General features: G+C 30.0%; 1 protein-coding gene and 1 long non-coding RNA gene across 9 annotated transcripts in view; one reads left to right on the top strand and one right to left on the bottom strand.

The window, feature by feature from the left end:
- The window catches only part of LOC145976615 (protein gustavus-like), a 169,397-nt gene that overhangs the window by 48,998 nt on the left and 93,641 nt on the right, over positions 1 to 26,758 (bottom strand). For 6 of the 8 annotated variants that reach the window (XM_083107846.1, XM_083107852.1, XM_083107855.1 and 3 more), the window contains one exon: positions 13,736 to 13,774. The exons of the other annotated variants lie outside the window; for them this stretch is intronic. In XM_083107846.1, the coding sequence (XP_082963972.1) occupies positions 13,736 to 13,774 (39 nt within the window). The remainder of the gene's footprint in view (positions 1 to 13,735; positions 13,775 to 26,758) is intronic. 8 annotated transcript variants of the gene reach the window in all.
- Positions 1 to 26,758, top strand: part of LOC145976653 (uncharacterized) — a 115,980-nt gene that overhangs the window by 9,222 nt on the left and 80,000 nt on the right. The window lies entirely within an intron of this gene.

Raw genomic sequence — 26,758 nt, 5'->3', positions numbered from 1 at the left:
AAAATCAAAAATATTTTCAAATTTTTCTAAATATTAAAAAGAGTAAAATATCGATTCGATTCAATATTTCTGAAGCAACGATGAATATTGAAAAGTTTATTATTTTAAACACATCGTTTGTCATAGCATGTTTATGAAGATGAAAAGATGGAATAAAAATCAAAAATATTTTCAAATTTTTCTAAATATTAAAAAGAGTAAAATATCGATTCGATTCAATATTTCTGAAGCAACGATGAATATTGAAAAGTATATTATTTTAAACACATCGTTTGTCATAGCATGTTTATGAAGATGAAAAGATGGAATAAAAATCAAAAATATTTTCTAAATATTAATTAGAATAAAATATCGATTCAACAATTTAATATATCTGAAGCAACGATTAATATATGAAAAGTTTATTATTTTAAAAACGCAGTTTATGGAGAGAGATCTTTTTTATAAAGATAAAAAATGAAGAAAAAATATAGAAACAAATTCCCAAAAATATTTCCTAAATTAATAATATTAATTAGAGCCAAATATTTATTACATAATAACGTTTTAAAAATTCATTTTTAAAATTCTCTTTCACTTCTACGAATAATAATGACGCAAACTTTCGATGCAACACGATTCGGGCTTATTCGAGTTTATCTGAGAGCGCTTTTCAAACGGTGTTTTCCAAACCATCGCTCTTTTGCGGTGCACGAAACCGGTACGGTTGCATTTAAAACGTTAAAATTCGTGCCATTCATGCTTCTCTCTTTCACGTAATTCAGCGTTTCGGGCGCAGCGACTTTCTTCAATAGCTCTCGCGAATTCGTCCGTGTACTCGGTTGAAAATTCATGCTCCTTCGCTCTTTCAACATCATGTAAAATCGCAAACGCGGCTGCGCATCGCGGGCCGACGTTAAAAACAAAACCTCGCGATTCCTCGCATGGATTACTTCAAATGCGGGACGAGGGAAATATTTTCAGGCATCACGACGTCGCTTTCCAAACGTCAGTTCTCTCGATCCTTTTTTTTCTCCCCTCTCTCTTTTTTTCCGTTTCGAACGTTGCTAACGCGTAAATCGCCCCGATTGCGTAAATCACTCGCTGATACGTGAGCAGGAAGATAAATCGTGGAATCGTTTTTGCGCGTCGTCTTTTACAATTTTTTTTTTTTTTTTAACTACAGTCAGCTCCGATAACGCTGCCGGATACAACTGCTGCTGCCGTGTATCGCGGTAAAACATTGCTCAAGGCTGATAGTGCCACTATTGGGAGAAAAAACAAAAAAAAAAGATGGCCCGGTGACGAAATGATATCGATAAGAGCCGTTGCTTTTCGAGAGAATATTTTTTCTCTAGGGAAAAAATTTTCCTAGATCGGACATTCCCTCTGCAGATATTTGTCTCAGCTTCCGAGATCTTCTCCTAACGAGATTATCAAGTTGAGTAAATTATTAATGTATTTAATATGTTGAACCAATGCATCAGGAACTATCGAAATAAATAATGACAGTTTTATTGACTAGCCATCTCCTGTTATGTCTAATGATTTACTTCTTAACGAAACTCGGATTTGGATCGTACGAATCTGGCTCTTGGCTTGAGCGAGATTAATTCAACTTAAAAGTTGAAGATGGACCAGATAACCCTACTCTCTATCTGTCCGATATTTGCGTTTAATCATATCTTTCCATATGGAAATGATGGTTAGCTTAAACAGGCAAGAAGATCGACCGATGAATAATGTCGGCTTGTGATAGTCGTCTTCCGAAAGAGCTTTATGTTTAATCATATCTCGTATTTCTATACCTCGCTTGTTTCACATGTTTAAATATGATTCAAGAGTTTGAATTACGTAATCTTAATAAATTATTGTAGCTCGAGGGGAATCGGAATCAATAAATACGACGATAAATTTCTACAGTAATAGTACTAATAAAAAAATAGAAAAAAAAAAACATATACATACCTCGTTGATTTGACATTCAGCGCACATTGAATTCGAATGACAGGTTGGCTCCTATCAGGATATTTTTTCGTGTATCTCTTTCCTATTTTATTTATCAGCATGAAATATTTTTTAAATTGCCTAATATATTTTTTATCGACAATTATCCATTATTTCTCGAGCAGTAGATGTGCATTCTGATCATTGCATTACGTTTCTAGTCGCAACATGTGTAAAACTCACAAAAATGTAAGTTTCGAGTAATGTAAATTGGAGCGATAAGAAACAATATAATAATATTGTAATAAAATATTGTTTTCAAAGCTATGAGCTTGATTAAAATAAAAAAAATCGCAAATAATTTTTTTATTCAACACTTCCTGTTATAATATTTTTAGTCGTGAATTTCGGGACACTCTGTATAAATACCTATCAAGCAGATAATTATAATATCGCATCTTTTCGTCTAAATCAACAACAAAAATACGTTATATATAACATGTTATATATTATAATATAATTATAATATAACATGTCACACTGTTATAATATTTTAGTACACAACTTCGCTTCGAAGACCTAAACGCGGCTCGAAGAGAGGAGCTCTTAGCTCTCTCCTCTCTTCGCTCTCTCTTTCTCTCTTTTCTTGTCTTTCACCGACGAGAAGTCCCTTCTAGATGGACGAACGCGTCTCTGCCCACGACGGGGAAAGGCCTTTTTCAAAGCTTCGCCTTTCTGGAGTTGCGTATGTAGCCCCCGTCCTACCTTTTATAACGATGCCACCGGTCACACGACCTTCGTTATTCGCATACAGATAAATGTACTCACACGTATACGTTTATGCTTTATTTACACATCATCATCGTCAGAGTCTCTCTACTCATTCGCTTCCATGCAAAACTCGACTTCACCTCTCGCGATATCAACGCACGAAGAATCTTTTTGATATCTTTATTATATATATTATATAATATAATATATATAATAAATTAAATATTATATATATATATATATATATATATATATATATACGCATATCTCTCTCCCCTCGCGTCCCACCCCCCCATCGACCCAAAAGATCTGCAGCAGACGTTTCTCGATTACGCAAGGATCCTCGCAATTTGTTCGCGCCAAGTGATTAATTTCCCCTCTCATAACCGCCTCGTAAAACGTAATTCGACCGAGTAACGAGACCGAATTAAATTTTTGCACACTACGTTTTATCTCTATTTTTTTTCAACGTGCATCTGATTATATGCGTTTATTATTATCAAGCAATTGACTTGCTACACAGAATGTCTAATCATAGTGCAGTCGGCAAAAAACGACCCTTTGTGCAAAAATAAAATATAGGAGACAATTTTTTTGCACGATTATATGACCTTCTGTATTTTCCAGGGAAGCAATTTTTAAAATTTATTGGATGATTAGTAAGATGATTGTAATTGGATGAGTTGTAAGTCGATTTAAACGGATTTTGAAAAGTCGTATTTAATTAGAATGATTTTAGAAAAAGATAAGAAATTAAGGGAATTATTTTAGAGAAATCGTTTTGAAAATTTTATACTTTGCAAAATGTTATGCGTTCTTTGCAATATGTGTATGAATCTTTAATTGTCCGAACGCCACAAAAATTTTTGCATTTAATTCTTCAAATTTCTCATTATTCTCGGAAAAATTCCTGATTTTACGAAACACATGTACAGATTTTGAAAATTCTTTTTGAAACGCGATATATACGATTATAAATAAAATCTCGTCCCGAATTTCGTCGCAAATTATAATTTCTAAAATAAGCTTAAAAAATGATTAACTTCTCGAATATATTTTCTAGTGTAACGCGAATAAAATTCATATTTTTAATAATTAATATTATTATTATAAAATACATAAATAAAATAATAAAATATATAAAATAAATAAAATATATAAAATTATATAATATATAAATAAAATATATAAAGTTATTATATTAGAAATACATAAAACTAATAACATTATTAGAAATAAATAATAATTTAATTCATATGCAGATTTTGTTCTCACGCAATAACAGAGTTTATTCACAAAATGCGCGTTATAATTTGTCTCAAACAATCTCAAACAATAAAAAAAATAAAGCTTATTATTTTTCAAAAATTAATTTTCCTGCTTAAATTTTTACGAATAAAAGATTTTATAATAAAATATTGACGACTAAGTAAAAATTAACATTCGCGCGGTTCTTTCTTTAAGAAAATTAATAATTAATTTATAACTGTCGTGGACTTCTTTTTCCCAGCATCAAAAGATTGCTGTGAAGAGAGGCGGTCTTATAATAAACGCCATGAAAGGAAAAACGAAAAAAAAGGAAAAGAGCATATTACACGCGTTGATATTCGTTTTATCGCTGCATGCACCGGTGCCCGATAAAGTCGCTTATACAGGGGGCTCTGACCGATACTGGGGCCTTCCCAGAGTTCCTTGTGCCCTCGAAACCGTATAAAGGCCTTTGTCGTGTCGTCTCGTAAATCCAATTCGTCTTCTCGTTCCTCTACAATTGCGTTATAATTTTTAATATCCTTCGCTCGTCGCGCGGCTGCCAGGAAGGTAATCTTTGATAACTTTGAGATATGAAGTTTTATTTTTTTTTATACTACATTGAAAGGACGATGATCAGGAAACTATAGTTTCATCATAATTTTTTGAATTTTTTCGGGTCTCCTTTTTCCTGTATCAAATAATTAATCGGCGGGAAGCGAATCTGGCGAAATTTTATTCTGGCGCGGACCTGAGGACCGCGTAACGTGTCGTAATAATCGGGTGCAGAAGGTGGTGTGGCAACGAGTGGCGCGAGTTTCACAAATGGGTCAGTTGGCGGGAGGATAGGACGACGATATAACGTATTCAGGCCCGGTTTTGTATATATACGGTAGCGTTTGTAGGTGTCTCTTACGAAAAGAAAGAGCCCTCTTCTCTCGTCGTCGTACTATTTGAGGGTCATCTCCCTTTTCTGCGCGCATGTGCCCGGACTCTCTACGAGTCGTCGTCGAAAGTTGGACGTAAAAATATCTCCTTTTCGCGGTGATATAATAATGAGATATATAATGAAGGTGAACGTCTCTCGCGGAGATTACAAGAAGAGAGAGAGAGAGAGCATAAGCGAGGATCTGTTAGTTGCTTGATTTTTTTTTGGTGACATATTGTTAATTGTCATCGTCCATAAATTTGTATTTTTTGCTCTATTTTGCATCGTAAATTTGTAATATATTCTTATCGCAGATTTTTACAAGAATTTTTTTTAGGATTGCTACCTTAATCATATTTTTGAAAAAAAATATTGTTATTTTTTTTCATCAATAATACCCTAAATTAAATTAAATGGAATTTTTGTCAATGACGGATTCTTTAACGAATTTGAAGTAGACTTTTTTCCTCAGCGAAAGGAAAGTCATTTATTCGAGATTTCTAATTTTTGCATCATGCATTTTTATAATATAAAGCTTAAAATTATGTATAATTCTGGAATCGCGGTCACTTCGATTTCATGGGACATCTGATCTGTCTGTACATTTGACGCAAAGAAAGACTTGTCCGCGATGAATCTCCATGTTGACGCTCTCCAATCGATGATTTCCAATTGATGTCTTGTGGCAGAACCAACGGATTTATCGCACGTCGATGACACGTCGGCAGTGATTGTATTCAAATACATTGTAAATTGCCACCATCCGTTCTTAGATGGTGACGGAAATGTACTACCTCGCCAATGAATCGATAAATTTCTTTGTGCCATATTAGATAAGACACTTGAAATCTACTTCGAGAAATTATACAATGCAAGATGAAGATGAGATTTAGAAATCGCATAACTTTTTTACGTTTTATTTCCCCTTTTTTTAATATCAAGAAACTTCCATGTTTATTTTTTCAATTCTTTTTTTCGTAAATCATATAAGTAATTAAGAATAAAAATAATTTATTCAGAGATAGCGAGTTTTCTAACAAATATAAGATTTATATTAATAATATTGATTAAATTTATTTAAGATATATATTATTAATATAAACTTACAATATTAGATTAATCAATATTTAAAATCTAATTAATTTTACGCGAGATATATTTAATCTTAACTTATGCTAACTTATCTATGGGAAGAAGGATTGTCATCCAAGCGCTGCAGAAAAAAAATCGACTTCATATTCTTTAAAGGTAAATAGTAGATAACCTTTGAGATGTTTTTCGTGAAGTTTATTCGCGAAATATCAGTTCGATAATTTGCACTAAGTCATATTTGCGAAACGGAGAAAAAAAATTTATTTTTACAGGAAGAGCGCCTCTAATTGATAGCCGCCCTAAACATAAGTGAGTCCAATTAAGACTCATTAAGAATGCGTTTCGACAGTCTTTGTCGAAAATTGGCCACTGCTCGAGTACCAGCGAAAATTTGCGTAGCTTCTTAAGCGCGTCAAAAAGAACGTTTCTAACATGATAAAACGAAAAATACATGCAATTAGGTTTTAGTAATTAATTTGTGTTAATGATGATGATGAAAACATTTATATTCATATTTATATTCATGTCATAAGTATTGCAAATATCTCTAATAATTCAATTAATTCTAATAAATTCAATTAATAGATTTCGTAATTGAAGCAAAAATTTTATAAATAACAAGAATTTATAAAAATAAAAAATTGTAGAATATAAAAATTTTGTGTCATATTTTTGCTATCATAAATTATCATATGCATTTAATCTTCTATTAAATTAATAGAAATTCATGATTCGATCGCGTAAAATACCATGATATATAATACCTCAAACCTCGTTTCTTTTCTGTTTGCTTTTATAAATTGTAGTCAATTATTCTCTAAGATGACTTTTTGAATCATGCAATTAATATACATAGATACTGAATGGGCTATACGTAAAAAACATATAAGTTTATCAGTATTCTTGTATATTCATTGCGGATAGTTAAGTCTTCTTGCAATAAAAGATAACAATTTACGTCGGGGCAAACAACAGATCACATTTATATAATTGAGAGTAAGAGTGCCAATTTTACTCTCTTAATATTTATGTATATAAATGTGTACAATGTATTATAATATTTTAATTTCAACCTGCAACCTTTCCGATATGGAAAGACTTCGGATTTAAGAAATTATATTATAGATACACTATACACTATTTACATAGCTTTTGCTGAGAAGTCCTCGTCTCTGAGTATCATGAAGGTGATATTATAAATTTTGAAAAATAGTATATATATATATATATATATATATATATATATATATGTATATAAATATAAACATATTTAAGAATTTATATCACCGCTAGATAGATTTATTTATATACTCATATTATTTCTCGTAGTTGAAATTGTCTAGAAGTAATATAAATAGAGAGAAAGATATTTCTCAGTGTAACCAGTGGAACGTATTCACTACCTTTACGTATACCACATAATTTTTGAGGGCCGTGTTATATATTATAATACGGTCGCATAAGTTTAAACAAAACAAAATTTGCAGATTTTTAAATATATATATAAAGGGTGTTTCAATTTAATCGCTCCAGGCAAATATTTCGAAAAATATGAAAGATACGGAAAAACGTTTCAGACAAAAGTTGTTTGATTCGAAGGGGGACATAAGATGGTGTCATTGGACCTTGAGTAAATGTGCCAAGATCATATGGAGTTCAACTTTGTTTTTTTAAACGGAAACTCCCATTTTTTATTACATATTCTTGTAGCTTATCTCGAGCTTTTCAAAACACTATAATAAAGTATTTTTCCATTAAGTATTTTTCGAGTTTTGAGGCTTGAAATAATTTCTTAATTTTACATAAAATATCTAGTAAAATATTCATTTTTCGATTATCTTACCTTAATACTTTTATGTACAAAATAATGAGAGGAATCAATTGGTGTAAAGAAAACACATAACTGTTTATAAGGAAAAATATTCATTTTTCGATTATCTTACCTTAATTCTTTTATGTACAAAATAATGAGAGGAATCAGTTGGTGTCAATTTGCAATTAACAATTACATATTTTTTCTTAAAAACAACTATTTGTTTTCTTGAACTGATTCCTCTCATTATTTTGTACATAAAAGAATTAAGGTAAGATAATCGAAAAATGAATATTTTATTAGATATTTTATGGTTTATGTAAAATTAAGAAATTATTTCAAGCCTCATAACTCGAAAAATATTCAATGAAAAAATACTTTATTATAGTGTTTTGGAAAGCTCTCGAGATAAGCTACAAGAATATGCAATAAAAAATAGGGGTTTCAATTTAAAAAATTCAATGTGACCTTGATATGACCTTAACAACGCCACCCAAGGTCTAACTAATATTCCTATCTTCTGTCCCCCTCAGAACCAAACAACTTTTTTCTAAAAAGTTTTTTCGTGTCTTTCATATTTTTCGAAATATTTGTTTGGGGCGATTAAAATGAAACACCCTGTATATACATATATATATATATATATATATATATATATATATATATATATATATATATGTTTCTTTTCTTTTCTTTTCAGAAACGGCTATGTAATTAATGAACATAAATTATGAATTCTGCATGTATAGAAATACTCTGCAAGTATATTATATATATATATATATACAGGGTGTTTCATTTTAATCCGACCAGTCGAATATCTCGAAAACCAAGCCCGGGAGAGAAAAATATTTCAGACAAAAGTTGTTTGGTTTCGAGGGGGCCATAAGATGGTGACAATGATTTGACCTTGAACAGTCATTTGAAGGTCACGTGAAGGTCACTTCAATTTTTTTAAATGGAACACCCTATATATTTTTGCACACTCTTGTAGCTTATCTCGAGAGCTTTCCAAAACACTATAATTAAGTACCTTTTCGTTAAGTACTTTTTGAGTTATGAGGCTTGAAATAATTTCTTAATTCTACATAAACCGTAAAATATCTAGTAAAATATTCATTTTTCGATTATCTTACCTTAATACTTTTACGTACAAAATAATGAGAGGAATCAATTGGTGTAAAGAAAACACATAGTTGTTTTGAAGAAAAAATATGTAATTTGCAATTAACAATTCCATATTTTTTCTTAAAAACAACTATGTGTTTTTTTTACACCAATTGATTCCTCTCATTATTTTGTACATAAAAGTATTAAGGTAAGATAATCGAAAAGTGAATATTTTACAAGATATTTTACGGTTTATGTAAAATTAAGAAATTATTTCAACCCTCATAACTCAAAAAGTACTTAACGAAAAGGTACTTAATGATAGTGTTTTGGAAAGCTCTCGAGATAAGCTACAAGAGTGTGCAAAAATATATAGGGTGTTCCATTTAAAAAAATTGAAGTGACCTTCACGTGACCTTCAAATGACTCTTCAAGGTCAAACCAATGATACCATCTTATGGCCCCCTCGAAACCAAACAACTTTTGTTTGAAATATTTTTCTCTCCCGGGCTTGGTTTTCGAGATATTCGACTGGTCGGATTAAAATGAAACACCCTGTATATATATATATATATATATATATATATATATATATATAATTATATAATAATAATTATAATAATTAATAATAATTATATAATATATAATTATTATATATATACACACACACACACAATTTTATTTTATATATAATACTTGCAAAATATATTCTTTCAGAATATTTCATAATTCATGCTTACTAATTATGTAGCACTATTTTTTAATGAAAGAACGGATCACAAGAATTTGAATTATTGAACTATTTTATAAAATAAAATAATTAAATTCATTTTTCAAAGAGCTAGATGATCATCAGTAAAATTATCTGGACTACTTTGCGAAATTATTTTTCTTGACAAATTTTATAAAAGAACTAAGTAATGAATATAATTTTGCTGATAAAGAAAAAAAGAAACGTGAACACCTTGGATATAATTTTTTAATGAAATATGTGTACATATATTTAAGATGCACGTAATAATCTGTGATTCTTTTATATAGCAAGTTTAGCGTAAGATAAATTTAGATAAATATATTTAAAAATTTACACTATCGCTACATATATTCGTTTACTTATTTCCCGTAATTCAAATTTTCCATGTAAGTACTTATATTATGCACACATAGAGAAAAGAAAATCTCAGTATTTAACACCAAAATACTACAGTATAAAACATCAGACTATACACATAATATTTGCAGGTCTTCATTTTAAACAAAATATAAATTCAGATTATTTTTAATATGTACACGAGTATTAAGCTAATAATATAATTCGAATCAAGATCATGTTTGAATCAAAGCCAACAAAATTCTTTTTACTCTATATAATATCACATAGCGAATATTTCCAATTTTCGTTTGATCGCATGATTCAAAATTTTGACAAATAAATGATCATTTCTTTTCATTTTCAATACATTAATTTTAGTATATTTTAGTATATTCAGTGTTAGTATATACAAGAAATACTAATTATAGATTATTTCTAAAAATTGAGAACGATTGTTTCTAAATGTTTGAGACTCAGTAATTTAACAGATCCATTACTTCAGATATTATTTTCATTTCATAAAAGAATATATCGCAAAAATAAAAAGCGAATATAAATAAAAAAGGAATCTGAAAATATGTATAGACGAAGCATACATACATTTAGATACATTTCTATTTAAAGATAATAGAATTTTTAATAATTAATAATTAAAAGTTAAAATTAAAAATTTTAATAATTAATTTTAATAAACTTTCAACACATTGCTATCATTGTAATATAAAGTCGCGTTACTTTTAAAAGTAGCGATACTTATAGAAATTAGGATATAGTTTACATATAAAATATCTAAATTCTTTTCAATTAATTTAAATAAATAAATAAACAAAAATAGCAACAATTGCTTTGCATTATCAATTAATTATCTAAATATTATTTTATTTTGCCAGTCGATTTATCTTCAAACTATTTTCCATAAATTCTACATAAAAAATATTTTGTTTATGTGATTTAAAATGTATCTAATAATGTTTAATGCATAATATTTTAATAATCAATTAAGCCGCTCAAAGAAACTTTTTAACGGTATCTTGGCTTCTCGGAAACAAATTTTTCTATTCGAATAGACCGAATGCAGTTTGAATCCTACTAATTAGAGTTCTGTAATTTAAAAAAGAAACATGGGTTTAGATATTACACGTGTATACTTTCTGATCGTTCGCTTCGAACTGCCTGGAATTTATTCGATACATGAATCGTTTGTAAAGAAAAATGAAATAGAGGAAGCGTGTCTTGTGCGCGTTAATTAAAAGTGCTGCAGAGGAAGTCGCCAACTAAGAAGGGCGAGGCTGAATGGAAACAGCTGCTACTCGATGACGACACAGTCCAAGAGCGCGCTTAGTCTGGACTCTGAAGCTACCGCCGTTATTTTCATCAAGCTTGTATTAAAAATGCTGTTGCCTTTCCATCTAACAGACAAGATTTTTTCTTTTAAACGAGAAATCTTTTAATCAATATATATTTTTTTTAATTTTACTTGTCATTATAACGATTTTCTTTGATTAAAAATCTTCTGAATGCATATCGAACAGTTATAATGAATTATATTTTAATCGATATGCTCGATGTATCTTCGGCGGCTTCAAATTCCGAAAAATTATTTTCTCGATACATTGTGTTTACGATATAGAAATAATAAGTAAAGCAATATGCTGATTTCATTTTGGATCTGTCAAACTGTAGTAATTTAAATCCTGATGCTTTCACGAATTCTATGAATTCTTTGTCATAAATGACTTCCCTTATGCATTGAATCTTCGTCGTTGATCTTGCGCTTTGATGAAATTAAATAAATTCATGCAAATTTTTAGATAATATCAAATGCAGTTGTAATATGTTTATTTCTTAGCAAAATAAACGACGATATTGTTGTTTAAGCAAACGCAAATCTGATAAATATATTCGTTTATCATATTTAAATTAGATAGTGTAAAAATTAAAGAAAATGATTTTGAAAGTAAAATTAGATACGTTTAAATCCTTTTTCTTAAATTATAATTTTAATTAATATTTATACTTATAATCTTAATTAATATTTATATTTACAATCTTAATTAATATTAATATTTATAATCTTTAATTAATATTTAAATTATTAAGATTTTTACGATATAAAGTTCAAAATGATTATCATCTATTTATTAAAAAAATTTGCTATAAGTTTTAAATTGCGCAACATTGTTACATATCGTAGATATTTTAAACAGATTTGATCACTTGTGACATATTATATTACTCTTTGCACTAAAAGAAAAGAGGACCTATATATAAAGTTAATTCCCTGCTTACGTAACATAACACAACCTTTGGCACCAATGTATAAATAGTGCAAATGTGATCAAATAAGTTACTATTATATATTTAATCTCATATAAAACTTATCACGAACAAAGAATTCACAAGATATATAACAAGCAGCAAATGCTTTATATATCTGCAGAACAATTTGAAATGGACATGTAATAAATATAATCTGCCGATCGTTTACTATAACGATTTAAATGTGTTCGTAACCATACTCGAGAATGTCGATTTAATCGGATGACAAGTGTAAGTATGGCTAACATGCTTCAATTTTATGCCTTTTGCTGATGGCCTTATTAAGAGGTATGATTTCCGGTTTCCCAAGTTATTAAAAATTAGCTATTAAAAAATAATTCTAATATATGCATTAAAGATTTATGACAAAAATGTTTTATTGTATTGAATTAAATAGGTTTAAATAAAATTATTATATATATTAAATAGAATTAAATAGAATTAAATAGAATTACTAATTAAAGATAGAAATGAGAGAGAATTATAGAAAATTTAAAAAGAATTACAAGAGTGTATACAGGGTGTTTCATTTTAAATAATACGTTCAAATATCTCCGAAACGGTGCGTTAAATAAAAAAATGTTTCCAACAAAAGTTGTATGGCTTGAAGGGGGCCATCAGATGGTGGCAATGATTTGACCTTGGAGAGTCATTTGAAGGTCACGTGAAGGTCACCGTCAATTTCTTAAATGGAACCCCCTATTTTTTATTGCATATTCTTGTAGCTTATCTCGAGGGCTTTCTAAAACACTATAATAAAATATTTTTTCCTCAAGTATTTTTTGAGTTATAAGGCTTGAAATCATTTCTTAATTTTACATAAACCGTAAAATATCTTGTAAAATATTCATTTTTCGATTATCTTACCTCAATACTTTTATGTACAAAATAATGAGAGGAATCAATTGGTGTAAAGAAAACACATAGTTATTTTTAAGAAAAAATATGTAATTGTTAATTGCAAATTACATATTTTTTCTTCGAAACAACTATGTGTTTTCTTTACACCAATTGATTCCTCTCATTATTTTGTATATAAAAGTATTAAGGTAAGATAATCGAAAAATGAATATTTTACAAGATATTTTACGGTTTATGTAAAATTAAGAAATGATTTCAAGCCTTATAACTTAAAAAGTACTTGAGGGAAAAATATTTTATTATAGTGTTTTGGAAAGCCATCGAGATAAGCTACAAGAATATGCAATAAAAAATAGGGAGTTCCATTTAAGAAATTGACGGTGACCTTCACGTGACCTTAAAATGACTCTCTAAGGTCAAATCATTGCCACCATCTGATGGCCCCCTTCAAGCCATACAACTTTTGTTTGAAACATTTTTTTATTTAACGCACCGTTTCGGAGATATTTGAGCGTATTATTAGAATGGACACCCTGTATATTTGAATTTGATAAATGTCATATAATTTATATACCTCGTGTCCTCATTTCTGTTCGCTACGTAACGGTCCACTCTGAAAGAAAAAAATGAAAGAATAGTCATTTTTCATATGTTTGATGTACATTGTATCTAGATTAAAAATTTATCGCACAATGTAGATTAAAGCGCATGTATTAAAATACATTTCTACAATTAAAATACATTAATACAGCTTCGTTATATAAGCGTATATTTATAAAAATATCCTCAATATTCGAAGTTCCCAAATTTCTGATGTTTCGTACATATTAATATTAATTCAATATTTCGAGAAGTATTTATACACATTTGCATTCTTCACAGCAAAATAATATTAATATCGCAATGCGTTGCACTTATGAAAAAATTTCATAACCGTACCAAGGTTTTATTGCACACGTCGCGTTTCATGAACGTTAACAAGGCGCTAAGTCTTCTCTACGTCCGTCGAATGAAAACGTTCGTTAAAGAAATTAATGCACTTGACTGTCTGCGTTCTCCCGGGTTCAAAGATGCCGATTGGCGTCTATTAAGAAAGCTCGAGCTGCAACGCCGAAAAGGAAGCGGGGGAGTTCTTTCTTTCGTCGGGTGTTCCATTACCAAGAATCGACACGTGTGATATATATTTGCTCACATATGATGTGTGTTGGAAATACCGTAGAGTATTAGGTTCCCCTTTTTTACCTATTAGGTTACCCTTTTCTACCGAGTCAATTCGCCGAAAATTTGAGAGGGCATACTTAATCTTTCCTCGTAGGTTTCTCTGTCGAATAATTATATTCTCTCTTCGATAGAAATAATCTTAATATAATAATATTGTTAAGAAGAATTTATATTTGCTTGTTGGCAAATATCTCTATTTTTATAATCGAATATTCACTAAGAGAAAAAAATAAATTATGCATCAAGAATTACGTTTGACGATTTTCGCGAAGAAGATATGCGAAGCAAGTCATAACTTCGGCTTGAAGAATTGTTTTCGAAAATATACATGTATCGAGGAACAGAATGGAAGGTGAAAGCGAGAGAAAGAGAATGCGTTGTTGATACGACGAGATACATCTCTCAAGCGCGAAACAATAGATGCATTGTAAACACAAAGTTTACAAAGTTCGGATTATGAATGGACGTAATATGCGTGCATGTTGTTTACATGTAGGTATAATAAACTGACATGATGAATATAATATAGAGAGCATGTCAGAGAAAGGAAAAGAGAGAGAAAGAGGAAGCAAATAATATTCAATAATCCGATAAACGGTGTAAGAATTTTATTTGAACTCAATAATGCATTCCAAAAATTGTCAGGGATAAAATTATATTCGTTTTAGAATTTTCCACTACATTTTGTAAATTCCACTTCAACTCTGTAATTATACATATGTACATTATGTTGTATAATCCATAATGTAATTTTATTGTATTAAATGTTGCGATTTCATAATGTGATGCAATAAGCAAAGAATGCAGTAACATCTTTGAAATAGTTGATTTTGAAAATAAAGTAACTTGAAATACAATTTTGAGACTCATTTGAAATATTAAATAAAAAAATAATTGTTTAAATTTTAATAAAAGTAATTATTTAATTTTTAATAAAAATAATTATTTAATTTTTAATAAAAATAATTATTTAATTTCTAATAAAAATAATTGTTTAATTTTTCAAACTTGAATTCTCTCCGTAAGCGACGTATCAAACGTCTTTAACTTCAAACGCAATAACACGGTAGCGAAATAGTCTTGCTTTCGATGTACAATCGTGTAAAGATATGTAAATGTGTCAAAATACGGTATTCATTTAATTATTGAAGAGAATATTTTTGCGCGCAAAAACATAAATCAAAATTTATGAGAGAAATATATTCACATTGAATGTAGTAAAAATAATTTAAGGATGTTTTGTATGTACAATCCCAGCAAAAAGTAGCTGAAAATCAATATTGACGAATATATCCACTTTTGGTGTATTTTGAGTATGAGAAATTGCGTGGAATATTACAATTTGATCTTAGCTACAGTGCAGAGATGTATTTTTTAATATTTATTGCGTTTTTACTGAAATATTCCGAATTTTGTTAATCGAAATGATTAACTTTTGGCAGTGACGATACCTCAAATTCAACTTGACAACACGAAATTTCATTTTTGAGAATAAAATAATTTAACGATACTGAGTGGTTTAAAGTGTCAGAATAAATATTAAAACATTTATTAATTAAAAAAATGCATTATTTATAGCAATTTAATTAATAAATTTAATAATTTGTCATGTCTCTGGCGAGCGTAAAATGTGACAACGTTGTAATTTTTCGTAAGTTGGCCGAACTTCGCGCTCTACACACGAAGCCTATACTGCTTATATCAGTCTATGGCTTATACGCATTTGTAGGTTGACAGATTTTCAGAAATTGCTCGAGGTTTAAGGTTAGTTCGTATATATATATTAGTATTTTTTCGCAATTTGCTCTAAGTATACAGCTTCAACATGCTTCGGCACTATTCCCGTCTCTCTCATTCTTCTCAGCCGAGTGCGATGTTGCCAAACTTTCACAGAGAATTTCGCCTTGTGTCAGATACATGGCTAATTTAATTGAATTATATTTAATATCTCTTTAACCAGTTAGTACTTATATAATATTATTTGACTAAATATTTCCTCTGTATCTAAACTGCACTTTTGCAAATTTTAAACAAATTCTGAATATTATTTCCATGTGTTTTTGTCATTTGAATCGACGTGGTTATACGTTTCCCATAAGAACACATGTTAATTCGGTGCAAATTAAAATCCTTATAACTTGTGAACGCTTTAGTGAATCGATTTAAAAATTGTACTGAAAATTCTAAACATATGTAAGAACATTCTGTATAATTTTCATTAAATTCTAAATATTTTGAAAATAGGTACAAAACATCCTTAAACTCAATTGGACAAATTTCAAATATCAATTTAAGTATGTTGAACATCAAGCATGCATCAAACATGTGTTGAACTTTCGCATGAGATATTTATATTTTTTAAAATTTCTCTTGGAAATACGCTATGCATTGAATTAAAAAAATTGTGCGTTTATATTATAAACGATCTTATAATAGCATGAATTCTCAATTTAAATTATATGTATATACATCTTACAAATATGTAGCTTGTTAAAAAATAAATATTATAAAATAAAATAAATTTAATAAATAAATAAAAAGAATACATAATATTTTTGTTGAGCAAAATATCTTTGAAACTAAATCATCATAAAATATTGTCGAAAATAATTATTATGTTAGATTTTCATGAACGTGGTATTATATGTTTTCATAAAAGCTCTTTAATATACAACTTATTACTGTGTTTACATGTGATTATTATTATTATTTACATAGTTATATGCATTGAAAGTCTTCAAATTAGAATCTGAATACTGAGTGCCTAGTTTTTAAAAATAGCGACTAGATGACTAGGAAGTCTAATGTGTAGAGTATTAGTCCCGCCTTTTTTCAGGTCAAAAAAATCTCAACTAATCAGCAAGAAGACCGAAGAATTTTTACAGGAGAAGGAGATTTGGGTTTCTCTAAAATTAAAATTAGGATTTAACTTGCCACTTTCGACTTGTCTGCCAATTGTCTACCTGTTTAGTTATCTACCTGTCGCTAGCAATTTATCAACAAAAGTCCTAAAAAGGTCCTCCTTTTTTTCTAAACATTTTATATTTCATTAATTAAAGCTACGTTTCTCTATTATTAATTAGTTACGTATGTATATCTTCCATAAAAATTTTTGTAACACTTTGTTCAAAGTTTTCGACTCGCTATCATATCAAATTTGCAATCATATTGTGATGTTACATTATACGTAATTTATTTTCATGGTATATAATATAGCCGAAATAATACAGTTAATATTACAGTTGACAAAGAACGCGATGCATAATTATAATTAGTACTATATAATTATAATGTAATTATAATTATAATGTAATTATAATTATAAGCCAATGGATTTTCATATCGTTCACGAGGTACTATTGTTGACACGTATAATTCACATGATACTTCGATATTACTGCAATGAATTTTTAAATTATGTCAGAATATAATTATAAACATAATAAAAAACATGGCTTTGATTATTAATAAATTATAAAGTATCAGAGAAGAAGAGTATCGAAGAAACGACGTCCTTTCTAATGTTTTTAATGGTCCTAAATAGCTGTCCAATAGTTTTCCAAAAAACCATGACCTGAAGCCCTTTGTTCTTTACAAAATTTCCTGTGCTAAAAATAGATGAACTTCCGATTCAAAAAATAGATATTTATTTAAGAAAAAGAGAAAGCAAAAATAAAAACGGCCAAAAAAAATTCTGCTATACAAAGAAACTTTGAATGTCTTGCATACTGTGCATTTCATGAATTAAAATGCCATCGATCATATGGAGGAGTAAGTGCAATCTACCAACCATATGTATTTGATTAAAAATGCAGTACAGATGTAGGTACAAGTAGATACAAATGTCTTGCTTTCAATGATGCTTTTATGCTCAATCGATTAAAGATTTTCCCGCCAAATAGAAGAGAAATAGGCGTGAGAAAAAAATCGATGAATCGTTTTAAAAACTGCGACATGCGATAAATTTTAGCATTACTGCAAGAAAGTCATCTTTTCGAAGCGAACGCGACTCGATGAAGAACACGAAAGGGTCAAGTTGTGGAAAAAAAGAGAAGGAGGAAGAGGTCGTTCGATCGACGAGTAATGAGAGCTTGAGTGTAATGACTTCCACCTTAGGTCAGTGCTATGGCGAGTGAATTGTGGATCCTTTGGGACGTTAATCGACGTCGTTTATTCGGTCATAACCGAGTTGATGGAAAGAACATTAGCGTTCGAATTCGATAGTGAACAGTGCAATGATTTTGAGGAGTGATTTTTTCTGATCCAGATATTTTTGATCTCATACATGAGGTCTTCAATCACGAACAAAGATCTAGAAAGATTATAAAATAATCAGTTGACAATTTTCAAACTATTCACGAAGTAGAGAACTGATATCATTCAATAAATGTAAAAATTACAATGTAAATTCTCCAAGATCAAAATGATTTTGAGGAGTGATTTTTTCTGATCCAGATATTTCTGACCTAATACATGAGTTCTTCAATCACGAACAAAGATCTAGAAAGATTATAAAATAATCAGTTGACTATTTTCAAACTATTCATGAAGTAGAGAACTGATATCATTCAATAAATGTAAAAATTACAATGTAAATTCTCCAAGATCAAAATGATTTTGAGGAGTGATTTCTTCTGATCCAGATATTTTTGATCTCATACATGAGGTCTTCAATCACGAACAAAGATCTAGAAAGATTATAAAATAATCAGTTGACAATTTTCAAACTATTCACGAAGTAGAGAACTGATATCATTCAATAAATGTAAAAATTACAATGTAAATTCTCCAAGATCAAAATGATTTTGAGGAGTGATTTTTTCTGATCCAGATATTTCTGACCTAATACATGAGTTCTTCAATCACGAACAAAGATCTAGAAAGATTATAAAATAATCAGTTGACTATTTTCAAACTATTCATGAAGTAGAGAACTGATATCATTCAATAAATGTAAAAATTACAATGTAAATTCTCCAAGATCAAAATGATTTTGAGGAGTGATTTCTTCTGATCCAGATATTTTTGATCTCATACATGAGGTCTTCAATCACGAACAAAGATCTAGAAAGATTATAAAATAATCAGTTGACAATTTTCAAACTATTCACGAAGTAGAGAACTGATATCATTCAATAAATGTAAAAATTACAATGTAAATTCTCCAAGATCAAAATGATTTTGAGGAGTGATTTTTTCTGATCCAGATATTTCTGACCTAATACATGAGTTCTTCAATCACGAACAAAGATCTAGAAAGATTATAAAATAATCAGTTGACTATTTTCAAACTATTCATGAAGTAGAGAACTGATATCATTCAATAAATGTAAAAATTACAATGTAAATTCTCCAAGATCAAAATGATTTTGAGGAGTGATTTCTTCTGATCCAGATATTTTTGATCTCATACATGAGGTCTTCAATCACGAACAAAGATCTAGAAAGATTATAAAATAATCAGTTGACAATTTTCAAACTATTCACGAAGTAGAGAACTGATATCATTCAATAAATGTAAAAATTACAATGTAAATTCTCCAAGATCAAAATGATTTTGAGGAGTGATTTTTTCTGATCCAGATATTTCTGACCTAATACATGAGTTCTTCAATCACGAACAAAGATCTAGAAAGATTATAAAATAATCAGTTGACTATTTTCAAACTATTCATGAAGTAAAGAACTGATATCATTCAATAAATGTAAAAATTGCAATGTAAATTCTCCAAGATCAAAGAGTAGGGCGGATGATAATGCATAGGTTTAATGGAAAATTACTTTAAAATTAAATAATATTGTACGTATAATTTACCTATAATATAATTATCTATAATTTTGCATATTGGTCTTGTTTAAGCGAACATAAATCATAGTTTTGCCGAGTGAAAAATGTATAGTTTATAAAATATAGACATATAGAAATCGTTCGAATAGCTGTTGGATTAAGCCATAGCTGTATGGATTTTGATTGTGTTTATTGTATTACATATTATTAGTATTAAATTACGGGTAATAGCCGCATAATTGACTCATGTAAAGATTCATCCGAAAACTCATTAGTTTATGTTGATTGTTTTAGCAAAAAAGGAAACATTTTACAAATAGCGTGGAATTTCATCATTTATGATGCTTTCGTGATAGGGAGCGAGAGAGAGAGATAGATGGAGCGTTATGAATATTATTTTACATTATTTATCAGATAGAACTTTGATCCTTGAATGTTTGATTTACAAATTGTTTTAAAATAAAAATATACTAAAAATACTAAATAAATAGTCCCACACACACATGATATCTAGAATAATCGAATATCTAAGAGTACTATTCCTAACAGTACTATTGAATATTTAGTTACTCATTTATTATTATAAAACATTTCATATAAAATAATATTAAAAATTGTTCAAAAAATTATAATATTAATATTATAATTAAAATATAAATATTCTTTTCTCGCGATAACATCGCGACGTAAAAATCAAGTACGTAAAAAACAGAATCCGAAAATTGAGAGACTGATCGCTACCAAGACGCTTCTCGACGCTTCTCGTGAGGCTACCAAGTAGCTTATTTGGAATTTCACGTTAAGTAATATATATATTACTAAATATTAATATTATAAAATTATAAAGAGAAATAAATAAAAATTTTTATAAGCTAATTTTATTCTCTTAGATAATTTCTATCGGTAGATATATCATTGTCTTTTATTTTTTCTACGCTGAGACCAACCACGCTATGAACACGTGGTAAAATAATTTTAAGAAGAAATATCTTTTTTTAAGAATTAAATTTTATCTAAATAGAATTATGGGTATATTTTTTTTCAATTTATATATTCAATTATACAAATATGTGTATATGTATATATATATGTGTATATAATATATATATATATATATATTTTTTTTTTACATATATATGAAAATATTAGCTAACTTATTGCCTTAGATTTACGAACATTATAAGAGAAACTGTAGAGGATTTGTAGTTATCATTTGTTTTCACGTTTCATTTGTTTCTTATTTGCAACAAATGTAAATTACTTTTTATCCGATATATATGCACATTATACACTCGTATGTCTCGTACTCTCTAAATTTCTTAGAGTGAAGCTTGCACTCGAAAAACTGAGTGACTGGTCAAATCACTCTAGTTAGAGTGATTTTTCACTCCTATGAGTGAAAAATCACTAACTAGAGTGATTTGACCAGTCACTCAATTTTTCGAGTGCAAGCTTCACTCTAAGAAATTTATGTCAAAATCATTGAAAGTGATGAAATTTTATGCGTATATTTATGAAACATTTCCCTTTTTGTTAAAACACACGGAATTGAACGGATTTGATTGCATGAATCAGTCGTTGATTACATACCTTCGAGGTGCAATTATTTTTTCTCGCATTCCGGTAAGCACTTAATTTTAGATTTGTCTGTTCACTAGAAACGCAGAATTCCGAAAGAAACACTACTGCGTAGGGTACAACCGAGTGGTTTTCAGCACAAAAATTGTAGTAGAGGGAATGTCGAGGAGGAAAGGGAGAAGGGGCGTGACCTTAGACCAATAAGGTAACAAAAGGCAATTTGCTTTGTTACCTTACCTACTTTCTAGTATTTTTCAGAATTAATTCTTTTGTAATTAATGTTTAATATTTATTAGTAATTTAATATCTTTTAATTTTGAGAATTTTTGAAAGAAATCTTTATACAAAGTAGAAAAGACAAGAAAAATTATTCTATCCATAATTCGTATCCACCGTGTAATTCATAGGGCATTATTCCTTGATGAAAAAAATGAATTTCAAGTAGAATCCTGAACATTCCCTTTTTTCCAATTTTACAAAGGACAGATTGTTAAATGAGGTAACCGCTTTTTGACAAATCTATAGGTTCTATAGATAGCACATATGTGTAGTTTGACGTAACATCTGATAGTACGCATGATTGCGTTTGCGGATACGTACGTTCGCTTTGAACGGCGTCGATTAGATGAATTTTATTCGATGGTCCCTCCTTCCCTTAAACATCGCGGGAAAAAATAACTCAGCATTTTTCGAGTTGATTTTTCAAGTCGAACGCTACAAATTGCGCGAAACATCTTGCACGCAGAGTTACCAGATTGATAGGCTTGCCACAGCCCAATGATTTGACAGATTGACACAAGCAGCAGCATGAAGGCAGGAGTAGGGATGGTTCTCAATGGCTTCCATACATGCGAATCCATCCAAAATCATCTCCCCACTCATCCCCCACTCGTACGTCGATGCTGCTTGCGTCTGCAATCTAGCAGCTCTGCTTACACGTTGAATTGAAAATAAAATCAATATCGAGAGAGACGATATTGATCCCCAGCGGATCCATCGCAGTGGGAAATTAATCTCATGTGCAATGTCGAGCGTCCAATATTCAACGACGATTTAATTCGTGCGGCCGATATTATCGGCGATATGTGTGCTACGTATGTGTATACGTGTCGGCCGGATTGGTCAGCTGACGCACGTCACGATTTTGCTCAAACACGTAACAGCACATATCCATCTTACGCGGAATATATTTAGAACGCGTTGTTATCCCGACCCACCGCGCACGCACATACACACACACACACACACATACACACACGCACGCATCACGAAATCAGCCGTGCGATTTGCCCGCCATGTTTACGCTGGTTCGCCTGACGTTAATGCCCGTCCGCGATTGTTGTATTATTAAATACCATGCGCCAATAATTTTCTTTAATTTGATTTCCCATCCCCAGTTTAGCTATTATCACGAAAATGTTATTATTGCATATATCCACGCGTTCATACAGTTCTAATATTACTTCGATTTACATATCGGATTTTGTAATTGTTATCGTCGCCCCGCCAATGTTATACAATTATTATTATTATTATTATCATCATCACCATCATGAACTTTATATATCGCATTTTACCGTGGCTATTAATGCTAATTTTAAACTCGTATCAGCTCCTCCCTCTTTGTTAACGTAACCGTTATTGTACTTGGAAATTTTTGTTCTGAACACGTTTCGAAAATACCTCCTAGGGAAAGTAGAAAATATTTGGGCGGGATCATGTTGAGCGACGAATTCGTAACTGAGAGATAGCTTCGAGTCTGAGATATAGATCTATATATTCTTTTTAAAGTGTTATTTTTTTCTTTTTAAACGTTAAACAAGAACATTTACAATGTTACTATCAGTGAAAAAACATTTTTTTTTATAAAAAAGAATAGACCTGAAATATCTCAAATAAGTTAGGACTCGAACCAGCGATCTGTCAGTTACGAATCCGTCGTTCACCACATAAAATGTGTCAGCAAATTTTCAAAACTAATTCGTGCAACCCTTGTTGAAAGAGGAAAAATAAGAAAAAAATACCAACACGATCGATTAATAGGTATATTAAACTATCTAGAGCTATTAAGATATCCAGGTCCTAAATGTTTCGCTTTATCGAATTGTGTAACATTATGCATATTTGATTGAATACTTTCGATATTCGTATGATGGTACAGTAGATGATTTCAAATTGTCTTTTACTTTTATATGAGTCGTCCTATTTATACTTTGTGCACTATAATCACAAAGTTTGCAACGTGCACTTTGTATATTTTCCAATTTAAAATAGTTCCAAGTCCATATGTGTTCTGCCACGATAATCCGCAAACTGGTGTATAGAAGAAAAAAGGAAAGATCGCAAAAAGACGTACGATCGTTTGTATAAATACAAATATTGATGCATCATCTAAATCTGCTTAACATGTTTGTCTGACTTGTGTTTAACGATATTATTTTATAATAGATAAAAAGATTTTTCGTAAAGGACATTAATATTTTTATTTATGCCGTGGATAATTAAAACCATCAAAAATTAAAATAATAATATAAATGTCCTTCAATCAGTAATGAATTTGCAAACCTCTTTAATAATAAATTTAATAATAAATTCTCAATTTAACAATAATTTTTCTTTAATCCTTTTTATATTATTAATAGAAAATAAAAATTGATGTTACTTTATTAAAATTGTTATCTTGTTAAAATTTACAATTAAAATAAGAATCATAAAAACTCAAATATTTAACTTTAATTATATTATTCGGATTAAAAAATTTATGCCCGATTACTTACATGTTCATTTATATATTTTTTCAATTTTAGAAATTATTGATTATATTTGAATTATAAATAAATGACAAATTTTTGAATTATATCTAGATAAGATATTAGCTAAATGAATTTGATTCTAATATTTATAACACTTGCCAAATGCGATATGTTTATCTTTGGAATAATATTTGTGAAACAAATATTAAATTTAAATATTGAATTATATATATTATATATAATTATATATATTATATAAATATTAAATTATATTGATATCTAAATTTATTAGAGGACATTTCTGTCTATGTGGAGGATTTTTATATATATGTACATGAAGTATATGTATCAAAAAACAATAAAAAGAAATAAATCAATAATATTTTTATAAATTTTTCTTATTACTATTTTTTATATTTTTTGTAATTCGCTGTTGGTTTGATTTTAAAAAATATGTACAGTGATTTTTTAGAGTCAATCAAATGTTTCATTATGTTGAAAGAATTATTTTCTTGGAAAATGTTATCGTAAATTTTAACTCTTTAAATTGGAACTCTTCCATAATTTTCCTCCGTACTTAGAAAATATACGCAACGAGGTCTCTTAAAGTCAAATAAATTTTTAATTATCAAGCAAATATTGCTTTCGACTATAATAATTATCTTTAAAACTTTAAAATACAATATACTTCCTATACTTTCAAAAGACTTATCGAGGCAAAAAATTGCTTACACGGACGGATGTTACGGATGTCTGTGATATTGTGTAAATTTCCCTGCATTTGATGAAAAGTCTGTAGGCGAGAATGCACGTCCCTGGTTCGCAGATAGAGCACAAACGTCCGCGCCATTCGATTACGCGACAGCATTGTTGGCTTACGATTCATTATGCAACCGAGAGCGTGGTCATAACTTCAAGTAAACGCAAGGAATCGGTACGAATAATGAATGAGAGAAAGGCCAGCCTGTATGCTTCTGCCAGGGCTCTCGACCGAGATAATCCGCACTTATAGAGTAGCGTTCGCAGGAAAATATTAATTCTTTGCAATCATTTCAGGTTGTACACTGTATATAGTTTAGGAATATTTTTAATTCTTCCAGTCGCTATGTCCATCTGTTGGATGTCAAATAACGTTCTTTCATTATTTAATAATTAATGTGTCCTGATTTAAAATATTTTTCTTCTTCTCAATTTCTCAATTTCAAATTATTTCTCTTCTCATTTTCTTCAATTTCCCTTATTTTTCTATTGGATATATCTTCCTAAAGTGCCTGCGGGTTAACTTGCTGAAAAGCAGCACCATTTCACGCATGGAACGGCATTTTAGCTTTGAGGTGTAAATTTCATTCGGGAGGGAATTCGGCTTTGATCCTTTTCACTTTTGCTGCAAAAAAATTATTAAAAAAAATAAAAAAAAAAATCTTGCAGCTTTATCTTACATAACTTACAATGTGTCAAGTTCCTACCTTCCTAGAAAAAAAAAACATGATTCAGCTATTGCAAGTAGAAAAATCACTTCCGAGACTCCTTGTACTCGGTAATCGTATCAGTCATTGTGTTCGACGCTTCATTGTAATACGAAGACTTCCGCAGGAGCAAAATTACGCTCTTCCGCGCATCATCGTCATATTTTACCCATCATACCGTGGCGAGATATTCGTGGCAATCGCCTGAAGCCTTGGAGAGAGAAAAATAAAATTAACATCCACAAAATCACAATGTCGCTCGATAAAAATGGCGCCAGAGACGAAAAAACATTTTGAAAATTCGGTGCAAATTTTTGGCGAAAAAAAAAAACACAAGTCAGTCCCACGCATCGCCAAGTCATCGTCGACGACGTGCGTCACGTACAATTTTGGAAATCTTGAAGCAGGAAAGCGGCGTACACGTTTATTATAATACCGATGAACTCCGATCTCGCGATGCTAAAAATGATCTCCGCCCTCCGTATTTACATCACGAGATACACTCTCCATGTTTGCAGCATCGAGAATTACAGGCCAATGTTACGATTCGCACGCGTCCTAACAGCTCGCGTGGATTTCAGAAGCGAGGTGGTTTCGCGAGAATCTCGCGAATTAGTGCTGATCTCATCGTCTCTGTCAATTCCCACGATCCATCGATGACGCACTCGAAACATTTATTTTTGCCAGGGTACGTGAATAGGCAGCGATGTAACACCGAGAGCGACCGCACGTATTGACAACTCCAATTTTTGAAATATCGCACGTCCGAACGCGCGATCAACGAGTCATAA

The sequence above is a fragment of the Camponotus vicinus genome, unplaced genomic scaffold, assembly GCF_025532165.1.
Source record: "Camponotus vicinus isolate PSW18456_S1 unplaced genomic scaffold, iyCamVici1.0 SCAF_1, whole genome shotgun sequence".
Lineage (NCBI taxonomy): Eukaryota > Metazoa > Arthropoda > Insecta > Hymenoptera > Formicidae > Camponotus > Camponotus vicinus.
Note: the sequence above shows the minus strand (reverse complement) of the source record. Positions and strands in the feature narration are given on the sequence as shown.